The 21,021-nt window shown below is 37.8% G+C and overlaps 1 protein-coding gene across 1 annotated transcript in view; it reads left to right on the top strand.

Moving 5' to 3' along the window:
- The window catches only part of LOC135690136 (potassium voltage-gated channel subfamily KQT member 1), a 29,402-nt gene extending 14,940 nt beyond the window's left edge, over positions 1 to 14,462 (top strand). Inside the window, exons 10-15 of the mRNA XM_065207612.2 lie at positions 1,502 to 1,553; positions 6,861 to 6,936; positions 8,270 to 8,364; positions 8,932 to 8,957; positions 12,061 to 12,125; positions 12,426 to 14,462. Coding sequence (XP_065063684.1) covers positions 1,502 to 1,553; positions 6,861 to 6,936; positions 8,270 to 8,364; positions 8,932 to 8,957; positions 12,061 to 12,125; positions 12,426 to 12,674 — 563 coding nt within the window. The 3' untranslated portion in view covers positions 12,675 to 14,462. The remainder of the gene's footprint in view (positions 1 to 1,501; positions 1,554 to 6,860; positions 6,937 to 8,269; positions 8,365 to 8,931; positions 8,958 to 12,060; positions 12,126 to 12,425) is intronic.
- The last annotated feature ends 6,559 nt before the right edge of the window (positions 14,463 to 21,021 follow it).

Below are 21,021 nucleotides of genomic sequence, written 5' to 3'. Positions count from 1 at the left end.
TACAGCGAGGGACAAATCACTCCATGAAAATCTCGTACACTTTTGGTGGAAATCCTGTTGTTTTTTTCTGAAAATCATTTTGTTTTAAGGGAAATTTCGTACGTCATATGCAAGAGTGAATCGCGCCGCTGTTTCCTGTGCATATATATCAGAACTGTAGTAGCTATCTATTCTTTACCTGTTCTCACTTGGGATATGAAAAGAGAAGAAAAGCAGTCACCACATTCTCCCCTTTTTTGAATCTTATATCCATCCTTTTATGTGATACTTAACTTTAGTGTTTCACTTTCACGTATGATAGATGAACAACCCTTAATAGCTTATGTTGTTTTATTTTTTGACGTAAGCAACACAAGTATTTTTCAACCTGGTCAACATCGCTTTACCGACATTGTGACAAAATTTGTCAAGGCTGCCAACGATTCTCATTTTCATTGGACTAGGAATTTTATGTCTTGATCGATCTTAATCCTCGCCCATTTTCCAGTCCTCGCTATCTATTATTGTACGTTAAATTTAGACCAGCTTAAAAGCCAAGTGCTGCTTCCCTGTTGTTCGTTCTAGAGAAAGCTGCTCTCTTAATCTGTTATTTGCTCTAGTAAGAAAAGCCGTAAAGTTGGAATTTTCTTGAAATATTAATAACTCTTCGTGTGCGCTACCTGAAACCACCTACGCAAGAAGCAACTTTGATTTCAAATGATTGATTGTCTCTTCAAAACAGAGGATTTATTCGAATTTGGTCTTGAACTAAACCTCTGCTTTTCTACTTGATTTTATGCTATTGCGAAAAAACGGGGTCTTTGAAGACAGCTACATTCATTTAATGATAACATCCTTGCCATCACTGACGGTTTTTGGAAAGATAGCTGTTTCCTTAAACCAGCTTCTCAGTTCTTAGTGTCATCTTTTAAAAAAAATTTTACTGATTTTCTTAGGGATTTTCCTGCTTCTATGTGTTTAATCACTGATGGATCCAGGGAAAACGATGCTGAAGTGTTTACCCTTTTTGATAAATAATTGAAAAACCATATTTATTTGATAACGCAAAACATAAAAAAATTTTAAATGAAAAACTGATCTCAACAAAACTTTTGATATGAACAAAATGCTAGATTGTCTAGTCATGTTCAAGTTCCTCCTTCAATGAGGCCCAGTTGCTCGATCCGCATTCTGATTTAGCTGAAACTCTTCTATGCTATGTTTGTTGATATGGAACTCACCTGAAATTCTTGGCTCAATGCACGTATTTTTTATAAGAAACTAAGGTCCGGGGCTGGTAGGCAGTCTCATAATCGTGAATTCTGCTTACATGTTTTCTTAGATTTTTATAATAAATATCAAGCAATTATACTCTCTTTAGAAACTGAAGTCATGTTTAAATGAAACTAGTTTGAGTGAATGGGAAAATGAAATCTATAAATTACAAAAGTTTCTTAGCTTTTTAAATTTAGGTAGAGTTTCTTCTTAACTTATTTTGGTAAATTTGATTTTTTTCATTCAGGAACGAAAAAGGCCGCAAGAGGAATGTGTGACTTGTTGTCTTTGCGCAAAGAGTAAGTTTTATTTACTCAAAAGTCAATTTTATGATTTCAAATACTTGTGCCACTATTGTCATCAGCATCATCATCATAATCATCTTTGTCACCATGACTACCAGCGCAAACAGCAACCTTCTTACCCTAAATCTTTTGCAAGAAGGCCGATTTATCCACTTTGTGTCTTCGATAAACCAGTGTAGGGCAATATTATCGCTGTTTTTGGTGCCCTTTATCTTGTTAGTTGACCACTTCAAATTCAAAAGGCCTCCAAGGAAAGAAATTTGATACGAATGATCGTTTAAAAAGATGGCAGAAAGGAACCCCATTGCGCTATGTTGCAAGAGACAATTACCCGCTAAGAGTCTTGTTTTCTGTGTGGGTTTCATATTTTGATCTTCATTTAGCCTCTAAAGCCTCCTTTTGCCAAACAAAAGGCATGTGACAGAGGTCAAAAGTTAAGAGCGTACGCCAGCACGAGATCGTAATTGACGATTGGAACGATAAACATTCCAGCCACATAGAACAAGTTTGACCAGAGTACCAGCTAAGCCAGGATCTAAAGAAACTGAAACACTTGCTCCCACAATTCAGATTGAATTGGTTGCCTTAAGATTCAAGACCTACGCATTAGCAACATGATACCCCAGTGAGCTCCCCCAAATGTTTACTCGCACACTTTCAATTTTGAATTTGATCTAAGTTATATCCATTTTGCATTGTCTGGTTTTTTCGTAAACAAAAGGCCTTCTTCTTTGCCTATGACCGAAATTCGCAGTTTGTCTGGCCTCCGCACTAATCGCGAAAGGCAAGCTTAAGAAGACCTTTTCGGGTCTATTCTTCGTAAGATCAATTATTATCCTATATAAAAGTTTCTTAATCCAGGCTAATGAAGGCTGTTTGATCTAAGTTTAAAGGACCTGCAAGCCAAGTCTTTTCTGTTTGCGCAGCCGCAATTGTCTTAACACAGCTACGCTTGCGCACTATTTCACGATATTCTGTCAAAACAATGTCCTTCGATCTTGATTAATTTGTACTGCCTTAAGAGGAAGATTTGTTGATATTCTGTTGGCTGCTCGTGTAAGTCATGTCGCTAATTTTAATTTGTTTAACACGTATGCACCAAAACAAAAATTCTGCAACCTAGTTGTGCTCAGAAAGACACCTTACATCTAGTAAGGCAATGCATCGAATGAACAGGGATGCAGGTGAATATTAACGTGTCAACGTGCTCGTGTTTCGCAATATAGCTGTAGACTGGGTTTTCCAGACATATATCTATCCTTAATGCGAAGTACAGGAACATCCTGAGGTATGATACTTAACCAGTCTGTATCAGGTATTTTTCTACATGATATATCTTGTAAGTTTTTAAGAAAGCCCTGAATAAAATGACCGTTTACGTTATGTGTTGGATTTTTCTTTTCCCACTGGTGTTTCGCAGGCCTGCAGTTAGGACAGAAAATTATAGGGATTTGGTACACCCATCACAGTCACTGCTATTAAATTACGTAGGCTCCAGTTATGAACTAGTGAGGGATGACATGTTTTTCAATTTATGCATAATACTTGGGGATTTGTGGAGGTGTGAATTTTATAATCTTTTATAATCTTATAATCTTTGGCATTGTCCTTAATAATGTCCTAACATCACGTCAAAATTTCAAATCACAAATGATTCAAATTATTAAGTTGAATATGTCAAATGCGTTGCAGAGTCTTCTTGTTTGAAGCTTGAACTTAAATCTTACAAACCATTTACTGCCAGCCTGTTTCATACTTCACATGAACCTATTATAGTGAAATTTACGTAAGCGGACACTCACTGTAGCGGACGTCACCAAAAAGCGGACAGTCAATTTCGTCGCAAAAAAGCGTCTAATATATGTCGTCGTCCTCTAAGGTCTTTATCGAACATGCAGAAGTAATCACCGGACAACGGACATTTGAGAACACAAAAGACGGTTTGCTGGTCATATTGGGATACAAGTTTCAAAAGTCTTTTTGGATAGCCAAAGGAGACATTTGGTTTTTTTAAGAAAGTGAATGTTTTGTCTCACTAGAGAAAGCGAGACTGAGCAGTATCTTCCACATGATTTCCATCCAGCAATATGCAATTGGAGTTACCTCGTGCTACCTTGGCATGGGTACAAAGTGTGAATTAGGAGTTTGGACAGAATTTTCCAAATGTTGTTTTCTGGTTAGTTGAGCCAGGAGATGCATGCCTTTCAGATAGTTTGCGCGCCAAATTTCCGCAACGCAGTTTACCTTGCGCACACAGGTGCCAAAAAAATTGTAGGCTGTGCAAAATGACCAAAGTGTACATGCGAGAAGTGCGATCGATTTAAAAAAGAGTGGATTCCAGAGACCAGCCATTCTGAAACAAAAACTTCCTTGACCAGCTGATAGCAATTGTAGTTCTTAGGTTAATATGTTCTTTCCGCAAATGCGAGAGGTTGTTTCGTTACACTTTTTAAATTATCGCCATATAAAATGGCGCATCATCTTTTGAAATCTGAAATACTTTTTTTTAAATAAATTTACCTTCCAAACGGTACGATTTTGTACTTGTTGAAAGTTCCTGCAGAAATCACTGGTCTCACAGAAAACGCTGCTCTCTCAGACTTTTGTCTTTTGTATCTTTTGTCATCACGGTATCACAGAAATAACTATCGATCGAGCAGCGGTATCCAAAGTGAGGCTCTACAATTACATCCTTGCAACGTTAGGTGCAGACATGTATCCCGTCAGCCAACCGTTCAGAGTTGACAATTCAGTGCGTTTATGATCAAGAAAACATTGAGAATTAGCCGATTGGAATTAGCATTTGTGTTGCGAGTGGAGCAGCTTGGCCCAAGTATGCAACCCTCTTCTAATTGCTATACCATGAGTGACATACGCATGTTGATGGATAGGAAGAAAGAATGCAAGGAGAAAGAAAGGGAGGAGAAAACGAAGGAGGCAATAAAGGAGGAAAGAAAACGGATAGAAGAGAAGAGAAAACAAATAAGAAAAGAGGAAAGTGTAGATGAGCTGAAACGACAAAGGAATTAAAGAGAAAGATGCGAGAAAAGAAAATTAGATAAATTTAGGTAGAGACATTAATGGCACAGGGCTGCAGCAGGAAAAGATTTTTTATTAGGGATAAAGACAATATTTTCTCTAAAAGCAATTACGATGAAAATTTCCTAGCAATTACGATGAAAATAGGTTGTGACGCTTGCATTAACGTGTACTGGAGTTGCAAGCACATCCAATCAGTTTGTTAATTTGTAGTGCTGCTGTAATCGCAAGCCCCAGTGCCTCACTCGCCCCCTGTGGGCATAGTTGCTTTACCGACCAATTTTTCTTTTCTTAAAATATAGTTTGTAACATACATTGTGTGGAGGGGATACGAGGGATCGCCATCAATGATTCAATCTGATAATCGGACAATTCTGTGAATCTTGCAATGATTAGAAATACGAAAGAGAGTCAGGAACAAAGCAATACGACGACAGGAATCCAGTGTAATAAGCTAGAATTCTAAAATAAATTAAATTTAACGAGTACTAATATTTAGCCCAAAGCCGTCCATTTCCAGATTTTCATTTTACCACAGAGATTTCATATCGTTTTAATGAAGAGGGGAAGTCCTGTAACTCTCGGAATATAGTTTCGTTTATTTGCGGAAATGTGTGGGTTGTTAAGAAGAGCATTTTTGTCGGGATAAGCGAACATTTTTCAATAAAGTTTTGTTTTCTTTCTTCCAAAAGTGAATGCTAATATGGATATTTGATTGCGGAGGACTTTTAATCAAAGATAAATATGTTAAGAATAGAAAAACTGTTGTTGAGCTTGTTATTGTACGTTTGTAAATAATCAAATTTCAATCATAGTACGCCTTTCCTATCTTAAACATTGCATTGAGCCTTATCCCAGCCATTCGTCCGCTTTGCACAATCAGGCAACGCTAAAGCTAGGAAGTTGCAAGAAAAAAGGGTTAGTGCCAAAAGTGATAGAATAGCAACGTCAGTTTTTAAGGCCAAATTCAGCTATCCGTCTCTCTCCATCGGAACAATATTGGTTTACTGTAAAAACGACTTAAAAGAAATATTAGAAAGTTTTTGCGTGTGCCTTGTTGTGTAGGTTGGATCAAGGCCACAAAGTGATTTGTATGTGAAGCTTGGGATGTGTTCATATGTGGAATGGGGTGACTCAGCTAGAAGGAATAGAGCTCACTGGCATAAATACAATTCAGCGAAACAGGCCAGGTTGCAGGCTCCAAATATGAGCCGAGTTGTGAATCATGCTACCAGAGTTGGGTATCTCACCTCATTTAAACAAGTCCTTATTCGAGCAAGGACTCGTCGAAATGTTACACGTTTAAGTTCAAATAATATTGAAAATACTTTCGTTTAAAGGTGGCCCTTTAACTTATTTGTTGGATTCATGTGCCCCTTTCCAACCTCAACAGCAAAACAACCTCTTTCTCCCTCAATTGTTTTTTTGTTTAATGCAATTATTGTTAACCGAGAAGGAAAAATATTACTGTCCTATCACGGCAATTTTTAGTTGGCTAACTTGGTTGCCATGAAACATATAACTCAATATTCGTAAGAACCTTTACTTTTAACGACCCGCTTATAATTGGTGTATTTTTTCCCATGCGAATGTTTGCTTGTGTTTATTGGCGGCCTTTTATGTGAGAGCGACCACCAAAGGAAAGATAGATTGACCAATAACAAGAAAAAGAGTTGACTTGGATCAAATAAGGATATCTAGAAACAAAACAATAATTCCAGTATTCATTATTCCGACATTATTCCAACATAAAACTTTTTTATTGCATCACTGTTATGTAAGAATTAGAAAACCATCTCTTTGAGCGGTGAATTTGAAAAAAACGAACCAGTCAGTTTCTCGATATTTCGTTGTTATTTTTAATCACGTTTCCGAAAATTGCTTGAATGAAACTTTATCAAAGTACTGGCAGAACTGAAAAATGTTTGTGTTCAGGCCTAATTTACTCGTTTTTGACTGCTTAGGGGTCTGGACTCTACAAAAGCAGGCCCCGATCCGTCAAACAGTAATGGCCGTCTTGCCACTTTTATGTAACGCGTCTCGCTCTTCACATTTCAGTGTTCAATACAATCGCTGTGATAATGTCGAGATTTCTTTGTATGTTCTATCATTGATTTCAATGTAAATATTTACGACCAAAGACGTATTTTACATGCCTTATGTCAATGTATCTTTGTAAGTGTGATTATAAAGTATGAAGTATGTTAGCAATCTTATTATGGCCATGTAGTTATTTTCATGGGTATTTGTTCCGTCTTTTAGACTGACATCAACGGAAAGAGTTGCAATTAGATTCATCGCTGAAGTTCAATTCATTCTTTCTATAAAGAAATTTAAGGTGAGACGCCAGACTTGCATGCTGCAGTAAGTAGCTATATCTTGGTTTAAGTATTTACCTGAACCTTCTTCCAGCAGCAGCTAACGAGGTTAGCTTTTTACACGGGAATGATAGTGCCTCTTCACGCTTTCAACACGCTGACATTTCGCACTCTGCCAATCTGCAATCAATACAAACATAGACATTTTTCCAAAGTACTCTGTCACAACCAGTGTACGATTTCGTTTGAAAACTATTTGGGTTTTATCTAAAGAATAACGCCTTCTTCTAGACATAAAAGGACTGACTGAAGGGTAAAATGAATTTTGATAGATTCATGTTATTCTAGGCCATATTAATTTACTAATATCGGGCATGGTTTGCAGGCACATCGTGCTGTCGATACAAGCATCAAAGAATGACATATAATTGGTGACATTGCTGGAACACTTGCGCAAAGACAAAGCTTTTTTGAACCCCCCTTCCTCCATGCCCCCGTTACATTAATGTTCAATTTATCCGTGATGATGCTAGAGATAAAGATTTTGTCACTGAAAGCCGTACGAAGATATGGAGAAATTAGATCAACGTTGTACAGGGAGGGGGGGGGGGGGGCTTGAAATTTTGGAAGCAACAGTGATATATGGAGAGAGAGGGTAGACTTAGATTTGCTTTGCCTGTTTTCATACAGACAGAGGAAGCGTTGCAAAATGTTGAATAAAAGGATGCATCAATTTTCTCTATTCGCTTGTTTCACCAGTTTTCTTTGATATTTCGGTTGCCTTTCAATACACTGCTAGACTACATGGCACCCAACGAAGATATCTCATATCAATGTCATAGTTCACCGAGTGTCTTGCTTGTAGCATGAATCACATTAAACAAGGACACTTAGGTTTGCAATGCACGTAAAAGACCCTGCCTTTGAGTCGGAAAACTACCGGGGAGAATCATAGCAACGTTTATTAAAATGGTAGCTTTTAACCAAAGTATTATCGGTTTGTTTCCCTGTGATATATTTGCTCCTGGCAAATACAATTTTACTTCCTGCTAGTTCATCGAGACTCCTCCTGTTTTGCTCATTAAAAATGCTGAAGTTGCCGTCATGATTAAAAACAGGGCTCGGAACTTAGCTGTATCAACTCACGCGGTACTAAAGGCAGTAAACTTCTATGCTCGTCTAAGCGAGCGATCATGATCAACGCCTCTTTTTAAATTTTTTTGCTTATCCTTTCTGTCCTTAAGTATTTTCTGCAATCTTTGTTTAAAAATGGCCAGGTAGATGCAGTAAACTTGGGGCTTCTTTTCAACGATATAAGGTATTCAACTGACAACGACGTATGTTTTCACGCAGGAGGCGCGAAGGCCGTATGACGTAAAAGACGTTATCGAGCAGTACACAGCTGGACAAATGGAGATGTTTAGCTATATCAAAAAGCTTCAATCAAGGTAAGCATTATTTATTCATGTTTTATTTGCGTGTTTGCCTATTTACATATTTCCTTCTTGTTACGGAAAAGATGACATGACACAAAAGGTGCTAGCAACAAGCTAAAGCGCTATCAGATTGGACTGTTTATCATTTGCCTCTTACGTTCTTTCCCTGAATATCGTAAAGAAGGTTTTGCTGAGAGAAAAGCATTGAAGTGACGTCACTAGAAAAAGTTCTCCTCCAACAGCAGGTGAACGTGTGTGCGGGGCAGGAGAGATATTTTTCATTGTTGTACAACGTGAGAGAAAGATTACAAGAAAACAGGCCCTGTCCCTGTTATTTTGTTCCAAAATTCATGGATCAAGCCAAAGCATAAGTAACTTGTTAACGGACTTACATAGTCGTAATTTTCTGGACTTTCTATGACAGTATCTAGGCCATTTTGCAACACATTTAGCTGCTTTTATTATATCAAAATCAAGTAAAAATTTGTTGAAGCAACATACTTTTTAAGCCAGCTAGAAATGGTTTTGTAGTTGTTTGAACTTCAATGCAGTTACACACTTTTTCTTGTATTTTCTTAGGATAGAAGTTGCCCTTGGCCTAAACGGTAGGTTTTGGTCGAATTCGTTATTTTTGCATTAAACATCCCTTTTTGCCAAAATTCAACAGTTGCCTTGAAATGTTTGTAACGTGTACAAGCCTAGATTGCCTTGTAAATGAATCTTTTTTACATGTTTTTTTGTATTTGCTACCAAGCATCCGAAGGTAAATTTAAGGATACTAAGAAGCTGTGCTCACCAAGCAATGCCTTGGTCCTTCGTCACAATGTGACCACAACTCGTGATTCCTACGCCAGCAAATACAGAGAGCTGGTGACTCTCCTCACTTTAGGTGAAAGGTTGGTCCTGTCAGGGGCTCAAACCATAGACTCTTTGATCCGTAATCAGTGCCTCCAGCCACTGAGCCATCCTCGCAGCATTGGTGTCATTAAGTGTTGAAAAAGTTCCACACGTGAGCTTTTTTATCCACTGCAATCAAACCAATATTAAAGTTATGACGTGTATCTTCCAACTTTTTTCCCTCTTTAGAATAGGAGCATTGTTACTCGTTGCTGTGTGTAAAGAGCATAGATTTCAAGATCTCTTTTATTTATCTTTAAACTTACTTCATTGCAAAATAAATATAATCTGTGAATTGTGATGTCCTACGAGGCAGGTTGATAGGAACAAAAAATTAGTCATTACAGCGAAACCATTCGTTATTTTAATCGTGGGGAGGGGGGGGGGGTATTTCTTGTGAACCTTTGCTAGGATATGCTGCCAGACCGCTTGAAAATTCCCTAGTCAAAACAGCACTGTATTTAAATAAAACTTTTTCCAAAACCTGTTTTTTCTTATATCTTATTCCAGTGTAAAAACCTGGACGTATAAAAGTTTTCCCAGCCTTCAGTGTTTAAAATCTAGCCAGTTTTATAACCTTCTGGGCGAAGCGGACAAGCCTTTGCTGTTTTGGCCTAAAACAGGGATATATGTTTGCTGCATGCTGTAGTGTGTCCGGAAGCGGAAAAGTGCCTCTGGAAATTTCAATCATCTTTTGATGAACGTTCTCAGGTTATGGAGCTTAAAACTAGGAAGTCTGGACGATATGTAAGACTCGGGTTATGTGTCTTTTCAATATTTAAGGCAAACTTCCGTACACTGGGTAATGTAACGTTATCAGATTTGTCCATTCAACCATGCGTCCACGTGCGCTGTTGCGAGCATTTTGAGCTGCAAAGCCAGATGATCGATCAACAGGAAAACTTGTTTTCCTATTCAATTCTCCGCGATCGCTCGCTTTATACAAATTACGCATGGTTTTGTAGCACAAGGCAAACAATTGTTGCTGGAGTTACGGGTAGACTGAAGTGCAGGACACATGTTTTAGACGATTTCGAAAAGTAAGATTCACCTGCGTTGACCCAGTCAACTATCCAATGTAAAGAATATACAACTGCCTAATGTTTATAAGCTCTAGTTGTTTTTTTCTGACAAGCTTGCATATAATAGACCTGAAAAACGATTATGAAGAAGCAGATCCCTGAATTGTTTTTGATTTCAATGATAATCAGAATATTTTTATGTTATTTTTAGTTGAGGTGAAGCACTGGACATATACAGTTTATTATGTCTTCTGTTATTTTTTATTTGTGGCACCAATTTTGTTTGGCTGTTGAGCAGCTCACCTTTTCACTTAGCATTACTTAAGAACAAGCTAGTAAATAGACAGCCTTAGGATTACTTCTGTGCAGTTCCTCGAAAGAAGATCATTGCATCTAACGTCGGCAATCGCCGTTCTGCTGAGCTCAACACGTTTCAGCATATTTGGTGGAGCCTAGATAAGTTTTGTTCTCTACAACAATAACCCGAAGCTTAGGAAACTTTACCCTAAAGGCACAGAAAACAAGGCAGGATTGGAGTTTTGAAACCTTTTGCATAGATCACAAAGCATAGTCATGTTCTAACAACTTAATATAGGATGTTTATTTTTCTCTGAAAATCATGAGATGTTTGTTTTGCACTGAACAACTTGAATACACGGACGCTATGTCACTTGTCTCAAGCAATAACCATATTCCAAAATTTATGACACTGAAGTATGTCCAGTCCTATTTTGTGACGATAGCAAACAAAATCGATCATGATTAATGATCACAAAACAATCAAGAACTAACAATTTTATATAGGTTTTTTATTTTTCTCTAAAAAGCTTAGGATATTCACTGAACAACTTGAATACCGAGATGCTACGTCACTGGCAATTGTGGTCAACATAATGTATTGTCCACCATGGTCTTATTGTGGGCGTGATATTCTCCGCAACCTCGTATGTCGTATGCTGACACTGCTTGAATTTTGGATGTGTTCTTGTCGCGTGATGATGGTTGCTAGCCAGATATGTGTTTGCTTATTTCAGTGTTTTTGCATCCGTGGCAACAATGAATCGCCATTGTGTATAAGGAGATTGAACGCAGTTGAGGTTTTTTGCTGCTTTTAGCAAAACCGCTTTGATTTGCCATTCATTAATTTGTTTTGCGGTAAACATTAATATTAGCCATTCAATAAATTGTTTTTTATTTTAAGTCTTTTATTAACTTTCTGGAAGGATTTGAGATGCAATGATAGGTCTTAACACAAAGTTTTGTATTTCTCTGAAGTGTCAACATTTTGTTTGCGTGGTTAATAACAATTTTCTTCCCAACTTTACGATAATACAGATGCTATATTATAAACTGAAGGTTACTGGTTTTATACTCTGGTAATAATCCCGATTGACCAGTAGAGAATATGATCGAATTTGATTGGCTTTGACTTGGCCAATGGGCGTCCTTAATCCAGGTTCAATTGTGAAAGTACCTTGTTTACAGATTAGGTTTTTTTGTCCCGATTTCAATAGATTCCAAGTCATGATTTCTACGATACTTACAACTGCATAGACACAATTGTATTTTACAATGCACTACTGTTGCTATTTTGCGATTGGTTGGCAAAGCCCTAAACATCAAAGAAACTTTCTAAAGGGCCCTGAACGGCTCAATTATGCTTGCTACCTGCGTAGAAGGAAGCTTAGAAATTGTTCAGTTTGATTGCGATAGAAAAGGGCCTTTCCACAGTACTCATTTTTTATGAAAAGCGGTTTCACAACAATACTAATCTCAGAATTTTTTTCAGGTGATGAAGGGAAGGATTCTACAAAAATGAATGTTCTTGGCCGGCTCAGTACGCTGGAAAGAAGAGTAGGTATTTGTTTCCTTGGCGAGTAATTGGCTTCACAGAAAGCTCCTTAGGTCACATAAATGAAAGAATTCACTGTCCACAATCTACTCACGCAGGGCACCACTGTTAAGAGTTGGTTGCAAGTTTATCATAATTGGCCTGTCAATAACAGTGTTTCATTACATATGTATACTGCTTTGGCAAAAATATAATGGTGTTAATTTTGTTTCTCCCTTTTTACCTATTCAAGTAAGTTAATTCTCCCTATTAATTCTGAAGATAAGTGCGCAAATTTGATGAATGTTTGCTTTCCCTTCAAGGTTGAAAGCATTGACAGGAAGCTTGATTTGGTAATTAAAATGCTACACGATAGCAACAAAGTTAGAACAGATCGAGCATCCTCCTTCACGAATACGAGACTGAATGTTGATCCAAGGCATTCACACGAGACTTTAGAACAAAAGCCGCCCAGAAGTCCAAGCTTATCACGACTAAAGACCAGGAAGAAAAACCATCGTTTTAAAGTTACAATCATTGACGCAAAAGATTATCAGGATGAACAACTGTGACTGGCGTGTATCGGGGAAAAATCCGCTGCTCCTAGTTGGAATCCGTTCTGAAAAAAGTGCTGTTTATAATAATTCATTAAATTTTATAGCGGTGAATCACAACTTGGTTTGTCGCAATTTCCTTATATTGACGATTACTTACAACGGTTGTTTGTAGTTTACCAAAATTTACACCAGTTTAGAGTCTTGATGACAGTTTATAGCAGTTGACTGAGTTTTGTGCAGTTATTGGCAGTTTGCCACTATTTTATACTGCTTGTTGCAGTTTTTTGTAGTTGACTGCTTTATATTGCTATTTTCAATACCTGACTGAAGTTTATTGCAGTTTTTGTATGTTCACTGCAGTTTATTGTACAGTTAAAAGCAGATGCCATCTTTTCATTCTGTTCCTTTTACATCATTCCAAAGAGTTGGTAGGATATGATGGTATTGTCTGCAAATCCTGGATTTAGTTTGTCTCTAGTATGCTTCAGTATTATTTTTGTCGTTTTTTTCTCGAGAAGAGGAATTTTATTCGACAGAGGAGTCTCGAGAAGAGGAGTCTGGTTAATCTTTGAAGTAATATATACTTTAGTCCTATATTAGACGTAGCTGCATTTTGTAAGCCTAAACATAGACTTTGGCCTAAACCAGCTCACTGTTGCAAATACCTAAATTATTTATTATTCACCCTTCTTCTGAATGTTGGTTAATTTCATTACTTGGGTCCTACCAATATAGTAAATTCAGAAACTTTACATGCCCCGTATCTTCCCAATGTATGACCATTTGAATCATAGAAAATTGATTCTGCCACTATTGATTAGGTCGAGCATCGAAATATTTGAGGGATAAATGGCATCAAGAACATTATCAAAACAAGCGTTTTATCAACAAACACCAGTGTTTTAATTGTGAAGTACTAGATCGCTATATTCATCATTAGAGAATTCGCGGGTCATTTTTCTTTGGCTGGTGCAAGACCGATAACAGTGCAAGACCAACCTGCTTACTCAATTGCACCTTTTCGTTCCTAGACAATAACTATGCTGTTTAGCAAGTGGCTAGTTTCCCTCATTAAATCACACATAATCAAATCAAGGTTTGCTAGACAGCGTCCTTGCAATGAGTGGCGATTTGCTTTTATTTCCAGTCAACAAGTACCGTACCTCCCGTATTGTATCTCCTATTGCAAGGCAGTGCGGGTAATTTGAAATATTGCACATTAATTTTGCAGTGCGTTAATTAGCATTGATGCTATGTTCATGTGTCTTGTTTAGGAAGAAACAGAGACAAATAATTTGGCGCTTCTTTCACATCGCTTGCTTTGCCTATAAACAGAACCTCGAACTATTTTGTCTATTCCAATGGCCAGTTCTAGAGTTCTAATTGTTTGTGAATTTTCAAAAAAAGTTGTTTTGAATAGATATCGAGCTCCAAATACATGTAAATAGAATGTGGACTAAAAGAGCTTTGCCAGTCATGTAAATGATTTGTACTTCTTTTATGTAACACAATCATTTAGTTCAGGGTTTGGACACAACGCATTATAGATTTTTTGAAATATTGTAATTTTTGTGTAGAAAGAGAATTTTTATGTAGCGTTTGAAGTAAATTTTATGTAAAATTGCTTTCGGTACAAGATATGCTGTTAATATAAAACATTTTTCGTTAGATTTTACGGTTGACATCAACAAGTGTCCTTTGCATTTTGTATGATTTTAGAAATGCATTTGAATTCTGTTTATTGGCTAGGTTTATGTAATCTTAAGTTTGGCAGTTGATCACTTTTCCTTAGAGTTTTGTGCACATTTGCTATTTTATCGCATTTATCCTTCTAGCCTTTATGGCTTATATTTATCATAATTTTATTGTCTTTGCTTTTCAATCACAAATCGGCCATTGACGTCATCCCCGTCTTTTATCATCTTGTCGTCGTTTTCTGTCCTCTTCGTTTTCGTCTTCATATTCGTTGTATTCATGAGGGATTCTTCAATCCTACACCCAAGCATTCACATAACAAATTGAAGAACACACTCCAACTGACTTAACCTCCTCCCAGCTAGGAAAATTATTTATTCGCCTCTGTTTTGCTCGGTCATTTCCCCTACACGTAATAGAATGTCATTTTTTTTTCCTTCCATTTTCGTAGAAAATGAAAGCCTTTTCTCATTGTCGCACTGGCGTCAGATTTCTCATCTAGCACTTTCGCGGGCCCCCTTTTTAAAATGCGTGTGAATTTTTTGTTTGTTTTAAATTAATTTCAATACTCAGTTTGATGACAATGCATTAGAATTGTTTTGAGAGAAAAAGGATATACAGTGGGTCGGAGTGAGTAATTAAGAGTCTTTTTAAAACTGTTCTGTACAGCTGTGAGACTATGATGTAGACCTCAGCGATCAGAACTTCACGATTTGAAGAATATTGCCCTTAAATGCAGTTTGGGGAAGGCATCATGAAAAATGCTCATATTGGGGAAGGTTTTCTCAATAAAACTAGCTCTTAAAAACAGTTGGCACTTTTCTCGTATTTCTGATCTGTTTTTCTTTATTTTTGAGAAGAATTCTGTTTTTCTAAAAGTCTCGAATTTTCTCTCTGTCGTACAAATTTACCGGCCCCTTTCTAGTACGAAATTAAGAGAGTTGAGTTGACTGTTATTCCCTGCCTTAGATAAGAGGTAGCTAAAATATTTCTCTATCGTGATTTCTCTATTATGTTCCAAAGAGGAAGCTTAGATAATTTCCGAACCGGAGGGAACGAGTGCGCAATTTTTTAAATTATTCATGCTATAAAGATGTGGCTATGATTCTTAATGTAAGCGCCTATTCATCCAATGTCTAATTAAATATCAATAAATGCGTCATTATAAGTAAACCCAGCGCTATTTCTCATTAAAAAGATTCTAAGCAGGTGTCCAAATTGTTAATATTCCATTAATATTTTCACAAATGAAACGCCCGCCACAAAACTTTACCTACCGAAATTTTATTGCTGTAGCAAAAATTAACACTGGGCGACTTTCTCGAACTAAAGGTTGTGACTAATTCATCATCTAAGTAATTTTATCTACACACTGTCTTTCTTGCTTCTTGAAACGCACTATAACTCTTAATATTGCTTCCTGGAAGAAAGCCCGCTTTCGCTCATGACTTACTTTACCACAGCTATCTAGCTAACAAAAGTTGTTTGAATCTTAAATAGTCACGATGTTTATCATTGAATATTTTCACATTTTAAACTTTTCTGTTGATACAAGCAGGATTAGAGAAATGGTATTGGCGGTGTGACTGTCATATGTCTTTTTATTTTAACTCTCTGTGCTATTAAGGGATGGGGGTTGGGGGTCTTTTACACACCACACCATAGCTGTAGTAGAAAGCAACATAAAGTTTAATAGGAAGTAGTAGAGTATTTCTACATTTAATAGAACAAACTCGTAGATGTCCGCTCGAATCTACTCATGAAGATGTCCGCTCGAATCCACTCATGAAGATGTCCGCTCGAATCCACTCATGAAGATGTCCGCTCGAATCTACTCATGAAGATGTCCGCTCGAATCTACTCATGAAGATGTCCGCTCGAATCCACTCATGAAGATGTCCGCTCGAATCTACTCATGAAGATGTCCGCTCGAATCTACTCATGAAGATGTCCGCTCGAATCTACTCATGAAGATGTCCGCTCGAATCTACTCATGAAGATGTCCGCTCGAATCCACTCATGAAGATGTCCGCTCGAATCTACTCATGAAGATGTCCGCTCGAATCTACTCATGAAGATGTCCGCTCGAATCCACTCATGAAGATGTCCGCTCGAATCTACTCATGAAGATGTCCGCTCGAATCTACTCATGAAGATGTCCGCTCGAATCTACTCATGAAGATGTCCGCTCGAATCTACTCATGAAGATGTCCGCTCGAATCTACTCATGAAGATGTCCGCTCGAATCCACTCATGAAGATGTCCGCTCGAATCCACTCATGAAGATGTCCGCTCGAATCCACTCATGAAGATGTCCGCTCGAATCTACTCATGAAGATGTCCGCTCGAATCCACTCATGAAGATGTCCGCTCGAATCTACTCATGAAGATGTCCGCTCGAATCTACTCATGAAGATGTCCGCTCGAATCCACTCATGAAGATGTCCGCTCGAATCCACTCATGAAGATGTCCGCTCGAATCTACTCATGAAGATGTCCGCTCGAATCTACTCATGAAGATGTCCGCTCGAATCTACTCATGAAGATGTCCGCTCGAATCCACTCATGAAGATGTCCGCTCGAATCTACTCATGAAGATGTCCGCTCGAATCTACTCATGAAGATGTCCGCTCGAATCCACTCATGAAGATGTCCGCTCGAATACACTCATGAAGATGTCCGCTCGAATCTACTCATGAAGATGTCCGCTCGAATCCACTCATGACGATGTCCGCTCGAATCTACTCATGAAGATGTCCGCTCGAATCCACTCATGAAGATGTCCGCTCGAATCCACTCATGAAGATGTCCGCTCGAATCTACTCATGAAGATGTCCGCTCGAATCTACTCATGAAGATGTCCGCTCGAATCTACTCATGAAGATGTCCGCTCGAATCTACTCATGAAGATGTCCGCTCGAATCTACTCATGAAGATGTCCGCTCGAATCCACTCATGAAGATGTCCGCTCGAATCTACTCATGAAGATGTCCGCTCGAATCTACTCATGAAGATGTCCGCTCGAATCCACTCATGAAGATGTCCGCTCGAATCTACTCATGAAGATGTCCGCTCGAATCTACTCATGAAGATGTCCGCTCGAATCCACTCATGAAGATGTCCGCTCGAATCTACTCATAAAGACATCACTTAGTAGAGCCAAACAGGGCCTTTAACTCTCGTACCATAATGTGTCAAAAATGTTCATTTTGGTGTTCTTTTACGCTTTGCCGTTACGTGCTGCTGGCATTTCGAATGCGCTTTTAGTTTATTGAAATTTTCCAAGACAGGAATTTAAAGGAATTGTGCATCTTGTTCACCCAAGAGAAAGGGTGAAGGGTGAAAAATTCGTTTTGGGAATAGGATGGGGAATAGAATGGAGTTTACTGTTGGAGGTAGGCAATTCAAACTTTGAACTTTGAAACGGGAAGAAGACAGTTTACAATGAGATACCTGAGAAATTATTGGTTTAGCGACGATGTTGCAATTTGAAAATGATGGTATGTTGTAGGATATTTTCGTTTTCTCATCAATATTTTGAAATCATGGAATATTGCAGGTAGAGGCGAGAAGTTTGTTTGTCTTGCAAAATGTCCATTTAAAAAATGTTATCGAATAATTTCTAATTTGTTTCTTGCGTATAGTGTTCAGTGGGTGCTGCTTAGGCCCTATTTATATGAGCAAATTCATCCCACCCCTCAGCTTATCATCTGGCAGGTGGGATGAAATCATCGAATGTTTACATGCAGATTCTATCCCACCTTCCAGCTGTAAACGGAGAAAATCATTCCACCTTCCAGCTTTTCACCCCACCTTCCAGCCATTCCAAAACCACACATGGAGGAGCCGGTACGAGGCTTGTTTTGGCGCCTACCGAAGACAGTTCATGGTTTTGGAGTGTTGCTGGCCAGGCAGCGTTCATGATGCCAAAGTATTTGCACGAGGGGCAAATCACTCTAAGAAAATCTCGTACATCTTTTGTGAAAAACCTTAAAAACCCTTTCTTTTCTAAAAAATCCATAGAAACCTTTTTGTTTTAGGCAAAATCTCGTACGCTATTTGCAAGATTGAATCGCCCTTCGACCCTGCTCCATTGAATATGCTTTTGGTCGCTTAAAGGCAAGATGGCGAGTTTTGACAAAATAATTGATTTTGAAATCACATTAGTTCCCACAGTAGTTCATGCATGTTTTGTCCTTCATAACTTTTGTGAGAGAAACAGGCCTGGTTCATGAGCAAACAGGATCAGTAATGATCAATTTTGATGACAGAGATGAAGCCTCAGATCTTGTTTATTCCATTGACAGTTGGGAGGGAGTAGTTGTTTGCGATTTGCTTACAAAGTATGTAAAATTCAATTTGCAAAAAACCACATATTCTTTTAAATTCTCCTTATATTGCTTAAAGTTCTGTTAACCATTAACAAGAATGAGATATTGACATTCTGCTTAAAGGTCTGTTAACCAGTTGTGGTAAAAAAACATATTCATGAAAAAGCACAAATGCAGTAACTTCAATAAAGATTAACATCTACTGTACTAACATGGTAAACGAACAAATTAATTATTTCACAAAAAAGACATTCACTTCAATCTTTGAAGAACAACAACCTTCAACAACATAATATATTTGTATTTAATAGAAAAATTAAACGCCCCCACCCAGCAGACACACCCACACAGGCAGCTGCATTCTTTGGTATGTAGATTCAGAAAAACATAGGAATTTCTCTAAATATTTTAGAAATTCTTCCATTCTATAAGCCAAAATGTCTTCAATCAACTAAATTTCATAAAAATAAGGGATTGTGATTGTGTCACAACCCTCTGGATTTCATCCAGAAAGGTATTCAAAAGACAAGTTATCTTCAAATTTCAGGAGTGTTTTTTTAAGCATTTTTTACCACTACATATCTGTAATTGTTGATATTTCTGTTTCCCATTTTCTTAGATCTACAGTAGCTATAAATGCATTATCGCTACATCATTTTCCAATCAAGAAAAATCAAGAACAAAGGAAAAATTGAAATCTTTATATCAAAGTATGTTTTTCTTGCTGAAAACTTATAACATTCAAAGCAAATGTCTAAATTTAAGGAGTTTCTATCATTTCACATTAATGGATGGATTCCTCAAAAATTGATGGATTTTAACATCTGTTTGAATAATACCAAACCTCTGGCAATTTTTATTGAAGTCCGCTGGATTGTTTCTTTCTTCACAAAAAAGGGGAGCCCACGGCCTAGCCTCCATTTTGAGCTTATTTCAAGATCGGCAAAATTAATTCTGATAAAGGCCTAACTTTTATGCTTCATTTCAAGATAAACCTTGCCTATCACAACAACAAAAATTCAGCACCGTTGAATTGAATTAATTGGGGCTAATTTCAACTAGCCCCAAAGGGATGCAGATACGAGCGGAGTCGACCTGCTGGATTTTTTCTCACTACGTCAGCCATTTCGAACGCGTGCATAAAGAGCGTGCGCTTTTGCACAACTAACGATTTAATCCCACCTTCCAGCTTCATCCCACCTTCCAGCGTTTATATGGAGAAAATTCAGCCCACCTCAGTGAGATCCCACCTATCATGCAGTGGGCTGGATTATTTTCCTAACCGGGCTGGGTTATTTTCGATATAAATGCAAAACGAAAAATACTTTCCAAACAAATGCAAAACGAAAGAATTCTGTAGAAGAGTGGGATCTCACCTACCAGCTCACAGGCTGGAAGGTGAGATGATTTCTCCATATCAACAGGCCCTTAGTGTATAACGATATTCGTTCGTTTGCTACGATTTTAACCTTAATATGAAATTCGACAAAAACTTCTCAAAGTTGATAGATCCACTCACAACTTATAAAATACAGAAAAATAAGTAGTTTTGAACATACTCATTATAAATTTATGGGATGTTTGTTGCTAGAAGGTCACAGAATATCTTGTTAGCTTGCATTCATCCAATAACACTAGGCCCACGCGCGTAGCAGCCAGGCCACTTCTGATGACGCAAGAGAATGCTCTGAAACTGATTGAAAAACTGCTTACTGAATGAAGTGAAATGGCGGGTAACCGTTCTGCCCCGGGTGATTGCAGACAAGGTCTAATTTCCTTGTCGCTGTTTAGCTTACAGTGACCAAGATACAATAAGTTTTGTCTTGCATTGACCTAATCTTAATTCTGATCCCACTGAAAACACCCTCAATGTTTTTATTTCATAAAGCAGAACTGATTATGATCCAAGTTCCCACTTCTTTTTAATACGTTGTTCCAATATAAACCTCAAAGAGCTGTGGCGACTTTGTGAAGGTGGTTTTCGGGGTGTATCGGCGTCATGGAAAACTCAATTTGGTTTACTCGTTTGAAAAAACAGAAACAATTTCCTGCATTTCCAAAAAACCTTCTTGAGTATCAGGATAAAATTTTGAATGCAGCAGGTAGGGTAAATATGCATAAAGCATATTTGCTCTGACATACTGGGTAAACATCTGATTTTCAGACTCGTTTTTAGGATGCGTTGCCCAGTAGTCTTGAAGCACCAACCCCAAGTCTTAACCCCAACACGTCACTGGTTCTGTATCTTTTTCAATAATTTATTCTTCCGCGGAAAGTTTCCCTTTGAATTTTACATGATTTGGAGTTTTTTCTCTTCCTACGCGGAGCTGCCATGC

The sequence above is a fragment of the Rhopilema esculentum genome, chromosome 5 (assembly GCF_057945365.1).
Source record: "Rhopilema esculentum isolate cy_ngs chromosome 5, ASM5794536v1, whole genome shotgun sequence".
In the NCBI taxonomy this organism is placed as follows: domain Eukaryota; kingdom Metazoa; phylum Cnidaria; class Scyphozoa; order Rhizostomeae; family Rhizostomatidae; genus Rhopilema; species Rhopilema esculentum.
The sequence above is the reverse complement of the archived record's forward strand: the minus strand, read 5'-3'. Positions and strand labels throughout refer to the sequence as shown.